Raw genomic sequence first — 16,321 nt, 5'->3', positions numbered from 1 at the left:
CTCAAATTGAGGATGACGCAACGAGCTATGGAAAGAAAAATGATAGGTGTAACGGGATAAGAAAAGAGCAGATTGGGTGAGGGAACAAACGCGAGTTAATGACATCTTAGTTGAAATCAAGAAAAAGAAATGGGCATGGGTAGGACATGTAACGAGGAGGGAAGATAACCGATGGTCATTAAGGGTTACGGACTGGATCCCAAGGGAAGGGAAGCGTAGCAGGGGGCGGCAGAAAGTTAGGTGGGCGGATGAGATTAAGAAGTTTGCAGGCACGGCATGGCCACAATTAGTACATGACCGGGGTTGTTGGAGAAGTATGGGAGATGCCTCAGCCCTGCAGTGGGTGTAACCAAGCTGCTGCTGATGATGATGTAACAACATGAGTCTACACCATGTGTAATATGTTTCTATTCTTGCTCTTTTGGGCTGTGAGCAGGCTGCACTGATAGGCATTGGAAGAGCTGTAATAGTATGTGTGCACCCAAGAAACACTGATATTTATAATTAAAATGCCTTGTTCAGCTCCAAATCCACGACGACGATCTGGATGACTTCATTGACCTGGAGGCAGATGCCATAATTCCCACCAAGGCGAAGATAAAGGTGGCAAGAAAAACAGTGCCTCATACAGATGTGAGTGTATTCTTCTGAAATAGAAGTCAAGCAGCCACCAGGGGATTGTCTTTAGAGCATGCTTGTGTTTAATTGTTTGTCTCCTCAGTGTGGTAAAAATGGAAAAATTTGACACAGTTAAAAGTGCAGCCTTAATTTCATACGGTGTATGGCGTTGCTTGTGGAAGAGTTCAGGCAGCACATGTCGAAAAGCTGTCGATCCAATTCACCCATTTCCTATGACCCGGTAAGGAAACAAGTTAAAGGGCCCTTCATCAGGTTAGGGCAATGCAAACACACAAGCCTGGTGTGTAGATCACACACTTATTGTGTTTGTGAAGTATCAAACCACTGCATGCTGCAAAATACAGCTGAAATTTGAATTTGAAGCTTGTGCGCCCTTCCTTTCAAGGGAGTCCCACATTTAGCCGGAGTATGAAAATCAGAGGCACTGCCTGCAATGTTGCAGACTATGACACGTGAGTTTGGTAAATCATTTTATGGAGAACCTGCGAAAAATATAATTGTAAGTGCGGCGCACTGCGAAAATAGAAGAGAAAAAATAATATAGGACGCAATACTTGTAATGGAAACATGACATCTCCTTGATTTAGTTGTCAGAGGAGATGGAGAAGGAAGGTACATTTGGTAGAGGCATTCAAGTTCAAGGGAGTCAGGATGTGGAGCTGTTAATTTTCAATCCGCACCTGATGAATCTGCACCTGATGCAGGTGCAGATTCAGGCTTAGGTATCAGGTTCAAGTAATCCATAGTTCGTTCCTCTTACCTATGCTACATAGAATTTGGCTGACTCTGCAGACTTGCTAGCTTGTCATGCTGCTTGGTATTAGTAGTGTTTGCTATTATGCTGGAATTAGCTGGTGTATCTTACATTTAAAAGGGAAAATATTCTTTTAAGCCAAGTCAGGTTTTCAAGCAATTTCAAGTACCTTGCTGCGACAGGTCACGTTTAACTATAATTTCGAAGGGCTGTAATTATTGCCAGCACCACAAATGGCCTTGTTGCAATATGCTTGAATTTATTAATTGAAAGCACAGCTTAGTGAAGTGACATTGATTCTTTCATTGAGGACCTCTGTTAATGTACAAATCGGAAACTGTTGCTGCAGGAAAGCATGGTTGCTGTGCACTGCACGAGCCCGGACACCAGCTTCTCAAGTGCGTCCGACAATGCTGGCCCCACTAATGAGGTTCTTGGTCTCAGGTAAGAGCTGGTACTTCATAGAAAAGGCACAGAAAGGCCCTTTGTCATTCACTGCAGCTAAAAGCAGTTACTATTTTGTGAACTTAACAATAACAATCCTTTTCAGCGATGGCTCCTCCATCGTGGAGGTGCATGTGCCACTTCAAAAGCAGTTTGACTATTTGGACTTTAAATTGCCATCATTCGGCCCATACGAAGAGGTGCTACAGCGGAAAGAGCCCGTGGGGGGACCGGTGAGGCGAGCAATCATCAACCGCCTTTTTCAAGCTTGTTTCGAGATAGTATGGTAAGCAGTGCTTTTGCATTAACCTAATGTATGGTCCCATGTTATGTCGACATGCATAGAACTTGGCCTCCAGTCCCACCTGTTAAGGACCGCAGTGATAGCAATCACGCTGGTCCCTAATGTTGATGACTGGTGGACTTTCTTTATTGTAGAATTCTTCGTTCGAAGCACCTGGTGCCAAATAATTTTTTTATAGGTCTTACTGGTATCCGTCTGGAGTGACTGAATTTGGCAATAAACCAGTTATACCACTAAATAAAAAAATAATTTCACTAGGTTAATGCTGATATAAAGCACAGCTATTTCTGGTGGTAAACCATCTGTGGTAAGCCTCTCACAGTGCTGCTAAGACTGCTGTCATGGTACTGCTGCCTTCTTTTTTTCATGAAACAAGAGAAAGCAGGCTCCCATCGTAACACTGTCGTTAGGGCATTCACCTTTGGTGTCAAGGCAGGCAGTTTGAATCACAGTACTAATGACGCGCGTCTATTTTTCTTTCTTTCCCGTTTCAACTTTTTTTTTTGCTTTTGCACAAGCGGTGTATTACAGCAAAAAACTTAATTTCTCGTGCAGTGTTTTAGTGTTGAATTGAGATATGAGAACTTATGTTTATAAACTGGAACAGCTGTTGATTTTAGTATTGTGTGATATTGCAGACACGTATACTCTCTATAAGGGAAAGTTCTGACAGCCATAGCTTCCACATTATTTAACCTCGGGATAGTTTTCACACATTTCTCCGCAAGCTTCTAGTGGTTTTGGTTGTACTAACACTTCCCACAGCTTCCTCCAGGTTCTTCTTGCCTTTCTTTAGTTTTAAGATATGTGGTAAACGAAGAATATGATTTTTTTTCATGGTCAAAAAGTAATAAATTTTGTATATGCTGTGCAATAGTAAAAAATATTCAGCTGGTTGTTACTAGATGCGGTGATTTATTAACGGGTTCCCAGCTGCAACAACTAGTGAACCAGGTGGAACTGCTTACTTAGTGCAGGGAATTGGCTAAAAAACCAGTTGAACTGGTAAGCGATCTAAATCTGAGTGCCCAACTCATATTGCAATACGAACCGTCTCAAGGCCCATTGCAAGGTGCAGTAATCGCGTAGCCGAACAAGCTCTAGGCAACTACAGTGAAAATATTCTTTGACATTGCAATGAACACATGGAAGTCCACAGCACTAGTGACTGAGAGGCTGTTGGAACTCAGTGCTATGCTCACAATTTTGTTGTGTACCACACTATCAAGAAATCGATTGCAAATTTATCTAACCTGAAGGGTGAACTGAAGCACACAGAATGCACCAGGCCAACTATTCAGGAGGGTACAACTGTTTTTAATACTGGCTGCTCCAGCGAACACTTTAAAAAAATTTTAGAGGTTGCCTGGGGCACATAGCACAATTCTAGTTCATGAGCTGGCCTACTCAGAGGCGGATATTATTTGCACAAAAAATTGAAATGCATAATCGAATAATTAATATTCACTAATTAACTACTTTCCTAAAAAACATCGTTTTATGTATTCAAGCACAAAAGTACTTAGAACGCCAATGCATTTCTCCACAGACTTCGGGAATCAATATCTCGAAACTGGTGTCATCCTGAGAATTCGTTCCAAGTGAATCCGCCTTGCAAACTCCATGGCTACAATTTGTAAATTGCAATATGGCCCATAAGGTAACTAGTTAAGAAAACTAAATTAGTGCACTTCTATTACTTAGTCGATAAGGCATTAAAATTTTTTTTGCATGCCCGCCTCTTTGAGTAGACCAGCTCATAAACTAGAATTGTGCTATCTGCCACAGGCTACCTTTAAATATGTTTGCAAGTGTTCACTGAAACACTTTCTATACTGCCTGAAGTAGCATTCCAATAGCAAGAAAAAAGTGCTGAGCCCAGATAAACAGAAGCACTTATTCTCAGGCTAGTTGGTTCATAACTGAAAAGCAAAATAACTTCTCAAAAAACCCACACGAGAAGGAACATCTAAAGTGCCACTGATGTGATTACGGATGCCTTTCACTGTGTTAAGACAACGTGAAAGACATCCGGCGTAGTCATTACAAATGTGCCAGCGTAGCTTCTTTGGTGCTTGCTAAAGAAGAAATTTTGTTTCTAGATTTATACTTGGGTGGCTGTTGTGTGCATTGCCTAGTCCAAGTGCTGCAATGTGGGTGTAGTTTTTGTAGGTATGTGTTAATGCTACTGCAGGCACATGCATATTAATGTGGCTATATTGTTGTGAATAAAATAAGCTGGAGGGTGGCACCTTCTTGGTTCCACGTATTCTTACACCACAATGCAATTTCACACATAAGTTCTGCTTCTGCAAGGTGACTTGCAGGCAGAATAGTCTCACTACCTTAATAGGTTATAATGTAAGTGCCAAAGAGTAGCAATTGACTAACAAGCGAGATAGCCCCTTCAGTCACGAATTAAACTAGCATGGATTACTTGTGCAAGTTCATTATTGGTTGCAAGCATTACTAGAAAGAAAAAAAATTCCGCAATTGCTACAGAAACGTCCCCTGTTACACCACCCGTCAAACACTGTAGTGCCTTCTCCAAAGCGATCTTCGGTAGCGATAGATTTTCCTCAGTACAACGGAGGTACTTGAGGTAAAAAGAACATTCAATTTACCTTAAGCATAATTTTTATGATCTATTCCTTGCCACAACTGCACAGATATGGCAAAAATAAGTCGTGTCTACAAATGTGTACAGTGACTGAGGGGATGCGTTGCATGCCCTTAACAGAGGTGTAGTGCCACTTGCATCCTGCACTTTTATAAACAGCTTACTGCATTGCCTATGTATGTGTGCATGTGTGTATGTTTAAATGCTTCCATTCATGGATGTAGGAAACTGAAGTTGCGTAGTGTATTTCCTGAGTTCCTTCAAAATGAAACTTTTTGTCTGACATGAATCTTTTTTCTTTTTTTGCTTGGACATAGAGTGGTTTGCAGGTTGGCCTATGTTGAGTCAGGGGCTGATAACCAATTATAATTTATTTCGACCATTTATAATATACCTAAGAAATAATTATTGCGTTAATTGGCTTTTTGAAGATTCTTTACAACTTTAGTGCTTTCCTGAGATGTTTTCATACTGTACTGATAATACAAACGTATTGATACATCTCTTCTGAATAGGTACCCTTCTAAGGAGCTTTACTGCACTGCTGTGGAACAACTGATTCAAAAATATCCGCACTTGCGTGACAATGTAAAGAAAGGTAGTGGCATGGTGAGTAAAACTTTTGCCATCTTTTCCTTCCCATTTTAGTACATAGGTGCCACATTGAGGTCTTATGCAGTTGTTCTGACAGCTGGATTGATGTGGTGTGGCAGAGCTCATTGCAGGGTCTTATAATCAGGCAAGGACAACAAGAAGGAAGATGCGCAGTTTATTAAATGCAATGTTGAGATGAGGATGGGCATTAATGATTTAGCGTTTATGAAACTAGGAAGCCTTATTCAGAAACCTTGAATAGTGTGTAACTTCACTCAGGCACCTCAAATAGCCGAGTCTTTCTATGTAATATGCAACAAGCTCAGATTATATCCAGGAAATGGATAGAATATATCAAAATCTGGGAAACTCGTGCTACAAAGTTCAAATCTCTGGTGGTGTGCTGGTACCATACATCGCTAAAAGCTTCATGGAGTTCTCAGCGTTATGTATCCTGTGTGCACTTACACAAGTAAAAGAAGGAAGATCCAACAGAATGAAATGGTAGAAACAGAACTAGTATAGAACGACAGAAAGCTGAGCTAGTTGGTAAGGATTCATTATGCAAAAAAAAGTAAGGCATGTTGTTCAGTTCTCTTGTGCCCTGTCTGCACGCCTTACTTTTTTTGCATAACAGAACTAGTACTTGAAATGTTTTTTTTTTTCATGCACAGTAACATTATTTGTTTTGAAACCATACCGGGTGTTTTAGCGAACACTCAAAATTTTAATGGTTGCCTGTGGCATATAGCACAATTGTAGTTCATGAGCCGGTCTGTTTAAAGAGGCGGATATTACCTGCACAAAAAATTGAAATGCATAATCTACTAATTAAATAATTAATAAGATTTAACTAATTACCTCATGGCCCATATTGCAGTTTACAAATTCTAGCCGTGGAATTCGCAAGGCGTATTCGCTTGGAAAGAATTCTCAGGATGACACCACTTTTGAGATATTGATTTCCGAACTTTGAGGAGAAATGCATTGGCATTCAAGTTACTTTCGTGCTTTAATGCATATAACGATGTTTCATGAGGAGAGTAACTGGAATGCCAATGCATTTCTCCGCAACTTTCGGGAATTAATATCTTGAAACTGGTGTCATACTGTGAATTCGTTCCAGATGGATCCGCCTTGCGAACTCCACTGCTAAATTTGTAAATTGCAATACAGGCCACAAGGTAATCAGTTCAAAAATGTCATTAGGGAATGTATGTTAATTAGTCGATTATGCATCTTGCGCACTAGGCGCAAACACACACAAGACACGAGGGAGGAGAGGGGACAGAGCGCCACTTACAACCGTTTTATTTGGAGGCACACCACACACTTAGATATCCGTCTCAGACGCAAGGAACACAATCAGATCAAGATAGATATGAAAGCAAACTGGTTAAATATTTCTTATCGGCCATATATAAAGATTTTGATGGGTCGCTGACACACATGCTTCCTTTCTTTCTGATAAAGAAAGCTTCAATTACTTCCTGAGCTTTTTTATCTTTACTCTTTGCTAGAATACGCGTCCCTGCAAAGCATGGCTCACAAGAGCGTAATGGGCAGGACTTAATGTGCTTGGATATGTTTGGCCCTTCTTTATCTTGCTCTACATTTCTTTCATGTTCCCTAATTCGGTCGTTAACGCAGGGCTCAATTAGCCCTTTTTAGGAGCGGCCGCATAAGAGGGAGATTTCGTACACGACACCTTCGGTGCACTTCATGAACGGTCTCCCATGCTTGGTGCCACATCGATTTTTATCTTCACATATTCTTTCAATACGAGAGCGAAGGCTTCCTAGCTTCTTGGGGGCTGAAAACACAAGTGGTACCCCATGTCTGCTAGCAACCTTCTTTAAATTGTGGGCCATCTTGTGTACATAGGGCACCACCACAGGCCTCACCACCTCATCTCGAGGGGGATCTTCCTCAGCTCTCACAGCCGCACTCATTTTTTGTACTAGGCTATAAGCGACTGCCATCACAATCGAATCAGGGAATCCAGCTGGAGACAGCCTAGCCAATTGGTTCTGCCAGCTAAAACTGCATTCTGTGAGGGCACGATTTTCCGAGGGCGGATTTCAGGCAAAGTGAAGCAATCCCCCGTTTTATTAACTTCATATGGGTGGAGTCGCATGGCAGAAGCTCTTTTTTTGCACGAGGTGCATATGCCCAACAAATCTGATCCGCACAAAACTCAACGTTTATATCTTGAAACTGTGGGCAGTTACCCTCAGGCACTTCAACGGTGCATTGCAAGCCATTTCTTTTTCGAAAAGAAAGGAAGTATGTGCATCAGCGATCCGTGAACATCTTTATGTATGGCTGAGAAATATTTAACCAGTTCGCTTCCATATCAATCTTGATCTGATTGCGTTCCTTGCGCCTAAGACGGCTATATAAGTGTGTGGTATGCCTCCGAATAAAGCAGTTGTAAGTGGCGCTCTGTCCCGTCTCCTACCTTGCGTCTTGTGTGTGTTCGCACCTAGTACTCAAGATGGATTGTGACCAACTCGCCCAACAAGATGTCCTTTTAAGTTGATTATGCATTTCGATTTTTTGCGCAAGTAATGTCTGTCTCATTGAATAGACCAGCTCATGAACCAGAATTGTGCTATCTGCTGCAGGAAACCTTTGAAATTTCTTTAAAGTGCTTGCGGAAACAACCTGTATATATACTAGACAGGTAAGGGATGCGAAGAGCAGGCTGGCACCGGAAGGGGCACAACGCCTGCTTACTCTTCAGAAAACAGGAGACAGCAACAGCAATAGAAGATAGGAAGAAGGGGATGGAAGATAAAAGAAAGACTACATATGTCAAAAAATTAGGTAGAACGCACACAATACAGGTCACACACAGTAGGGCCGGTCACTGCAGGTCACGCCACTAAATATTGTCGAAATAGAAAAAATAGTGTCAGAGTTCCTGTCACCCGGAAACAGAAATAGGCTACAAATATGACCCTAAGGTAGATTCTTTTAAAAAAGTAAGAGTGGTGCACCTGACTGCGTCGAAACGCACAACCACTGGGGTACAAATATTCGTTGAGTGTCGTACACTGCAGGCCAAGAAGGTGTCATTCTCTCACAAGCGACGTGCGCTGTGCAGTGGAAGCAGGACACTACAGTATCAATGGACACGATGGACCAGCCACATGTCCTTGTCATTATAAACGTTCGCACATGTTCACACAGCCAACCCTTAGCTTGAGTAGTAGCGCTCTAGTGCGACAAGGCAAGCCTTGATCGCGAACATGGGGTGGGAACAGTCCATTTGCGACGCGCTAGTCTGGATGCTGCTTGAGTAGGTGTTGACAAATCACAAGACGAGCTTCATCAAGCTTGCACAATATTTCAGGGCAGGCACAGCTGTTATGAGCGCAAGTGAAGCCAGCCGAACAGCCTCATTATTTGTGGCGATCTTTATGTGTGAAGGTATGCGTTGGGCAACGAGAGATATGTCATATGAGACAATTTTGTTGGCAGAGTCATTAATGCTGCGCACAACTGGACAGTCAATCTGACTGTGTTGTAATCTGCTAAGGGCAGCGCGAGTCTGTAAAGGTGGCAATCTTACACTTACACAAGTAAAACAACCAAGATCCAACAGAATGAAATGGTATAAATAGAACAAGTACCTTTAAAAAATTTGTTTGCGATGCACCGTAACAGGTAACAGGCTTTTGTTCCAGGTATGCATACACATTTCTTTAGCCAACTGGAATTCATGTGCGTTTTTATGCACTAAAGTAACGAAAGTTATGTCTTTTATGCATCTTTGTTCAAATATACTACAGGAATCGTGGAAAGTTGCCCTCAAGAACAAGTTTAAGAACAACAGAAAGAAGGCAGTGAATGTGTCGTCGGAAATGCAAGCGGTTCGGGCCCAGAGCTACCGCAAAACTCCCAGGGAGCCAGTGGTGGAGGTGGCGAACAAGAAGCTATGCCGCCTCTGTGTTAGTGTTTGTTAATTATTTCTGTTTTGTTTTGCATGCCCCTCTGAAAAATGCAGGTAAAGTGTTGTCAGTGGTGCACATCTTTTGGCTGTTTTTTGTTTCACTGATATTTTTCCTTTAACTATCAAAGTTTCGTCACTGAGGTGCTGGTTTTACATATTGCAGAACAACAATGACCTCATCGTTTATGGAGAGACCTTGGAGTCACGACAAAACACAATGAGTGGTTGCAGGAACATTTTGCAACTGCTGATCCAGAAGATTTGCGGCCACGTCTTCTTGCAACAGCCAAGGAGCGGCACGAGTGCCTTCGGCGAGTCACGTTGTCGGAGGCGCTCCTGCAGTATCCTTTCCTGGCAACAGAACACTCGGTACGCTTATGTTTAACATTTTCATGCCATTCATGCTAATCATAATGGTTCCGTTTTCAGCTGCTGATGGAGTTCAACATATTGTTCAAGAGAACAATACTCGACAGTATTGAGCAAGGCTGCAGCCGTCTGTGCAGCATCATTCTAGACCACGCGGAGCAGGACGAGGTTGTGCGGTTCTCTGCCATGGCTGCTGGTAATTTTATGTGTTTCTATTTTTTATAGATTTTCAGTGTTGACAAAACTGCTACTCCTTTCAGGGATCAACCATTTCTGTATATACATGACTTACTTTATAATAAAATTTTTTGCATAATTACTTTTCTTCACTTGAGCTAAATGTACCCAGAGCAAGTAACTTCTTTACTATTTCACATGCAAGCTACAACAGGTTTTTTCAAGCTGTAGAGGATTAACCAGTATGAGAGAGCATGCCGAGTTTGTAGGAGCCTGCTTAATGTGACTTCATGTGATGATTCTGATTGGTAACTGTCTTCTAAAGATGTAGTTCTGGCACCACACTGAATTTTCTGATTCAAAACTAGAAATCTGCATGAGGTTACTAACATCTGGATTGGATTCTTGAACACTAAGAATGAGCTGTTTTCTTTGTGATATGCTGTCTAAGGTGTGCTTGAGATGGCCAGGAATGTTGACTACACGGCATGGGTACACTTTCCAATGAATATGAAACAGCTTTGCAATATGACAGCATTGCAAACAACTGTTGCATTAAAAGTTTATAGCAAAAACTACAACTTGGATAACATTCTTGCATAAGCAGACCGAGATAAAATGAAGACTTGGATGTGGTGCATGCATCTACCTTTTGTCCCTGTGTGCTTGCGCAAGAATATAGAAGTTTGCATGCCAACAAGCCCAGCATGCAGCAGCGCTACAGAAATGGCAAGATGTGTGCCCTGTCCCTTTATAGCCTTATGCATGAAGTAACTATGCCGATACATGCATAGCTCTAGCTAATTTCTTTCTTTACATAAAATGTATGTATAGTTCATAAGTCTTGAGAGTAAAATAGTACTGAAGTGTGTCCCTCACTGTTTGCAGAGGATGGTGTGCTTGGCGTCCTCGACTTCATTGCAGGCCGCTGCAATGAATCGCTTGATGCTATCTTAACAGAGGTAAGTGCTTCAAGACAGAGGAGCTATTAACACATGCAATAGCTGGACTGGAGCACAGTTGTGTTAATCTCCTTTTGGACTGCATGTGGGGCCTGTTTCTACCTATCAACTTTCTGGGGGCCCTGCGCGTCTGCTCTTCCCTCTCTAGATGGGAGCTGCTGACCCTTTTGCTCAAGGGAACCTAAACACTGATTTCATCTGACATCTGTTGCCGAAAACTAATGCTTAGCGAAAATTTAATGACCATGTTTTGTGCAGTCCCAGTGTATTAGCTTTTATTTAAGGTCTTGGTTAGTGTATTTCTGAATTGTGTGCTTTGCGCACATATGCTGTGACTTTCAGCAAGACAAATTTATTTCCACATCTAAACATGCCCCCTTTTAGGAAAACTTAAATATAACACACACTTTATGAATGAATAAAACAAGGCATTTGCTTTTTTGTAACCATCAAAATTAGGGACTTGTTATAGAGTGACCTTAGGTTTGTGTAATAAATTTTTTGTTAATTTCTGTTTTGTTCCACAGACAGCTGCGGTCCCACTAACTCCATGCCTCCAGAGGGCATCTGGTGGCTCCCTCGCGCTACACATCGATGCGCAGCGACTGTTTGTCACGTCATCACTGCTGGCAGGCCTGGCCTGCCTTTTCGCTTCGTTCTGGGTATTCCATGTGGTATACCCAAAGAAGGCCCACAGGATTTTAACATTCATTGAACACTGCTTTCTAGATTTGAGTCACACAAAGCCACGGGTGAAGGCATTGGAGCTAGTAAACTTTTACAAGAACTTTTGCTAGGCAAAAAAATGTTTGGATGCATATCCTCAGAAAAGTCTAAAAATTATTTTGCCTAACAAAAGTACTTCTGGGTTCTGTGGCCGGCAGGTTGCCCAAGCCATGTAGCACAGTGCTTGCTTTAAAAGGGCAAAATTCTTTCAAAATTCATTTGAGCTCTATCAAATCATTCGACAACACCGAAAAAAAAAACTCTTACCGTTAGAATTGGCTTGATAAGCCAGATAACTTGCAAAAACGAAAATTGGTGTCGCCACCACCACCTTATAATTCCTGCACCAGCTCGCTGTGCTATGAAATATGACGGTGTCTGTTTGGGTCTAGTTAATGTTCTACTGGCCAATATTGATGAATTCTGTTCTAAAGGTGTCAAAGAATAAACTTAGTTGAAGTACGACTTCACACTGATGTGTGGCGCGTTACATAAAATTTGAAAAATGAAAGTTAAATCTTCATTTTCTCTTCTATTAATCCGCTGATTGCCACAATGTTCATGAATACAAGGTTCTGAAAGATTGTTTTATCAGTCTAAAATGGTTTACTGTTTCTCTTTAATGTCTCTGTAATGAACCTTTAGCAACAAAATGTGTGTTACTATGCGACTGGTATTCTCAGCAGAGGCAAGAGCACCAGCAGCATGCTCAGTGGTTCTGTACCAACTGATAATTTGAAGGATGTCCTTGCCACTAGGGTTAGGCCAACGTGGCTCTGTGTTAATCAGCACAAGCGTATTATGCAAAACTTAATGGTCCAGGAATGGGTAATGAAGGGGGGAGTTGAATTAGCTATTCTTTTTTTTTTCTTTATCATGTACTTCTAACATTACACTTTGTCACAACGCATTTACTTTAAAGTAACTGTGGAGAATAAGGTGGTTTGGTATTCAGACACGCCTTCTGTGTGTAAACAGTGCTAGATGAACAACACAAAGAGACATCATAGATGCTGACTGGCAACATGAAGGGGATTGAGGGCAGCTACAAATACACATACTTGTAGTCGCACCTAGGTAGCACTATGTTCAACTTGTGACACAAGCATAGGGCATCCATCGCAACCGCATGCCTAGAAACAGATAAGGGAAACAGACTCAATTACCTTTTAGACTATCTAAGAAGCACTACAATGTTCAGGCAACGAAATTGAAATCTGGCTTATACGCATGAGTACCGCAATAACATGTTCCTCTTCTGTGGAAAAAGGGCTGCATACTTTTTCTTTCAGCACAAGGGGGACAAGTATCAGTTAATGGCTGTTTTCACATATATGTTCTGTCATGTGTATATTAGCAATGACCACTTTCCTCATCTGAGTGAGGTCATTTTTCTTGAAAGTTTGAAAGTTGATAGAACATGTTGCTCATAGTTGCATTTTTCTTCATAACTATCCATTCACTGCACTGTGCACCCATGTCTTGGGCAACTAGCTGTTTGAAGGTCAGTACGCTATCACTGGGTCTAATGATAATCTCTAGTGCTCTCTCATTTGTTTGTTGCAATACTTAAGAGTTAGATTTTGTATATTGTCACTTGTTTATTTTCACTGGACTTTACTTTCACTAAATCTTGAATGTGTTGTGATAGTTTTTCTTTTGCAATGAAATATATGGTGGGCAGTTGCCTACACTAATGTGATAGTATGAATGCTTGCTGTATTTATCACGATTGTTTCATTTCGCTGGGGCAGTAATGGTCATTAGCAGCAGATGCTATTTGCCCTTAAGTGCAATATTTTTATTTTGCATAGTATTGTTCATAATGATCCATTGAATGCACTGCACACCCCATGTTCTGGACAAATGCCTGTTTGAAGAAATCTGCATATTCAGTGGGTCTAACATGAACATCTCTACTACTGACTTAGCTTCACTACTTCTTAAATGTGTTGCACTGTGATAGCACGAACGCTTGCTGTATTTACCACATGGTTGTTTCATTTCGTCTGGGGCAGTAGTGGCCGTTAGCAGATGTCATTTGGCCTTAAGTGCAATATTTTTATGTTGAATAGTTATGGTTCACACTGATCCATTGAATGCACTGCACACCCATGTTCTGGACAACTGCCTGTTTGAAGGAATGATCTGCATATTCAGTGGGTCTAATGTGAACATCTCTAGTACTGCCTGTATTTATGAGTTAGATTTTGTATTGTGTGTCACTTTGTTTTCACTGTGCTTTAGTTTCACTACATCGTGAGCGTGTTGACACTTTTCCTTTTGCAGTGAGAGATATGGTGGGCAATTGCCGGCACTAATGTGATATACGAATACTTGCTGTATTTACCGCATGGTTGTTTCATTTCGTCTGGGGCAGCAATGGCCGTTAGCAGCAGATGCCATTTGGCCTTAAGTGCAATATTTTTATGTTGCATAGTTATGGTTCATACTGATCCATTGAATGGTCTGCACACCCATGTTCTGGACAACTGCCTGTTTGAAGGAATGATCTGCATATTCAGTGGGTCTAATGTGAACATCTCTAGTACTGCCTGTGTATTTATGAGTTAGATTTTGTGTTGTGTGTCACTTTGTTTTCACTGTGCTTTAGTTTCACTACATCGTGAGTGCGTTGACAGTTTTCCTTTTGCAGTGAGAGATATGGTGGGCAGTTGCCGGCACTAATGTGATATATGAATACTTGCTGTATTTACCTCATGGTTGTTTCATTTCGTCTGCGCAGCAATGGCCGTTAGCAGCAGATGCCATTTGGCCTTAAGTGCAATATTTTTATGTTGCATAGTTATGGTTCACACTGATCCATTGAATGCACTGCACACCCATGTTCTGGACAACCGCCTGTTTGAAGGAATGATCTGCATATTCAGTGGGTCTAATGTGAACATCACTAGTACTGCCTGTGTATTTATGAGTTAGATTTTCTGTTGTGTGTCACTTTATTTTCACTGTAGTTTAGTGAAATTGCACATTGAATGTGTTGTCATATTTTACTTTGCTATGAGAGATCTAATGGGCAGTTACCAGCCCCAGTCTGTGTATTAGTACAAATATTTATTATGCTTATCACAGCATTTTTAAGGCCACAGTTTTGTGATGATTAACTCATGCCTGACTTTTTATGAGAAACATGTCAGAACTAATAAAAAATCACTCATGCTTGGTATTTTTGAAATCATCCTTGTGGTCTTTCAATTGACTTCGAAATACTTCCACATCAGCCCCAAGAAACACCAAGATGAGCTTGAAAAATTACTCTCGGAAAGAACCGAGAAAACCTGATGAACGAGGTAAAAAAATACTACGAGATCAGCTCCAACAAACTACAGAATGGGCTTAAAAAATTACTCTTAGGTAGAGCTGAGAAACCTTGATAACGAGGTAAAAAAATACCCCCACATCAGTACCAAAAAACTCGAGAAAAAGCCTGAAAATAACTCCCAGGAATAGCCTAGAAAACCAGATAAAGGAATTAAAAAATAATCTCGCATCACCTCCAAAAAGCTCTCGAATGGGCTTGAAAAATTACCCTGGGAAAAAGCTGAGAAAAGTTAATGAAAGAGGTAAAAAAATACTCTCGCATCAGACGCAAGAAACTCTCGAATGGGCTTGAAAAATAACTCTCAGGAATAGCCGCTAGAACTTTGTGATGGAAGTAAAAATATAGTGCCACTATCATCCCTAAAAACCTTCACACAGATTAAAAAATTACTCTCGTTTCTACATGCAAAAAACTTGGTCAGCATGGTAGTAAATTTTTACCTCGACTGGTACGTAGTAAAAAAAACCCAGAAAAGGGAATGCGATACAGGACGAGCGATTTACTCCCATTTCGCGTTATTTTTGTTTAGTGTGTAGAGGGAAGACAGTAGGAGAGTGCTTGAAGGCCATAGTTAGTCTGAGGGCGCGGGACTTCCCAGTGTTCCGTATATCGATTTAGGTGAAAAGAAGGATCCCGCTGCAAGTTCGCGATGTTTGTGATATGATTAGTACCCTTAATCATGTCACGTTTAAAAGAACACATAAGTTGATACTCATAAAGGCGGTCTACACGTAAAATCTTGCACCTCCGGAATATGTCATTTTGTGTACGTATATATATATATATATATATATATATATATATATATATATATATATATATATATATATATATATATATATATATATATATATATATATATATGTACATATATATATATATATATATATGTATATATATATGTATATATATATATGTATATATATATATATATATGTATATATATATATGTATATATATATATATATATATATATATATATATATATATATATATTTATATATATATATATATATATATATATATATATATATATATATATATATATATAGTGTATATTTTCAAGTATAAAGGCTCTGAGGGGATGCCTGGGCATTCATAAATTTTTGTTTTGTGCCTATTTGACGGCGTTATTCTAAAAGTCTACAAAGCTTCCGCGCAGTGCTGGGGAAAATTAAAGAACGGCACATTTATGTTTAGAGAGATTGGGGCCCATATATTGAGAGATGCACAGATGCGGACAAAGGTAGCTGCGGTGAAACTGCATTATGTTCCTTCTTGCAGCCTCGTGGCTGCTATAGACGCCATTGGGGCTGAAATTGAATAATCGATGGCATGGGTGTATGGGCAATAGAATTTCTTGCTTCCTTATGAGGCTGCCATAGGGCATCGGCATGCATTTCAGCCACAGCTACTGTGTTTTAATTACTA

The 16,321-nt window shown here is 40.6% G+C and overlaps 1 protein-coding gene across 1 annotated transcript; it reads left to right on the top strand.

Moving 5' to 3' along the window:
• Window positions 1–1,748: 1,748 nt before the first annotated feature.
• Window positions 1,749–12,096, top strand: LOC139050190 (uncharacterized). The gene is made up of 8 exons (XM_070526397.1): window positions 1,749–1,837; window positions 1,944–2,123; window positions 5,277–5,370; window positions 9,153–9,311; window positions 9,545–9,682; window positions 9,743–9,878; window positions 10,748–10,821; window positions 11,349–12,096. Exons 1-8 carry the CDS (start codon window positions 1,749–1,751, stop codon window positions 11,616–11,618), a joined length of 1,140 nt encoding a protein of 379 aa, XP_070382498.1. The 3' UTR covers window positions 11,619–12,096.
• Window positions 12,097–16,321: the final 4,225 nt, after the last annotated feature.

Source organism: Dermacentor albipictus, chromosome 9, assembly GCF_038994185.2.
Source record: "Dermacentor albipictus isolate Rhodes 1998 colony chromosome 9, USDA_Dalb.pri_finalv2, whole genome shotgun sequence".
NCBI classification, from domain to species: Eukaryota; Metazoa; Arthropoda; class Arachnida; order Ixodida; family Ixodidae; genus Dermacentor; species Dermacentor albipictus.
Note: the sequence above shows the minus strand (reverse complement) of the source record. Positions and strands in the feature narration are given on the sequence as shown.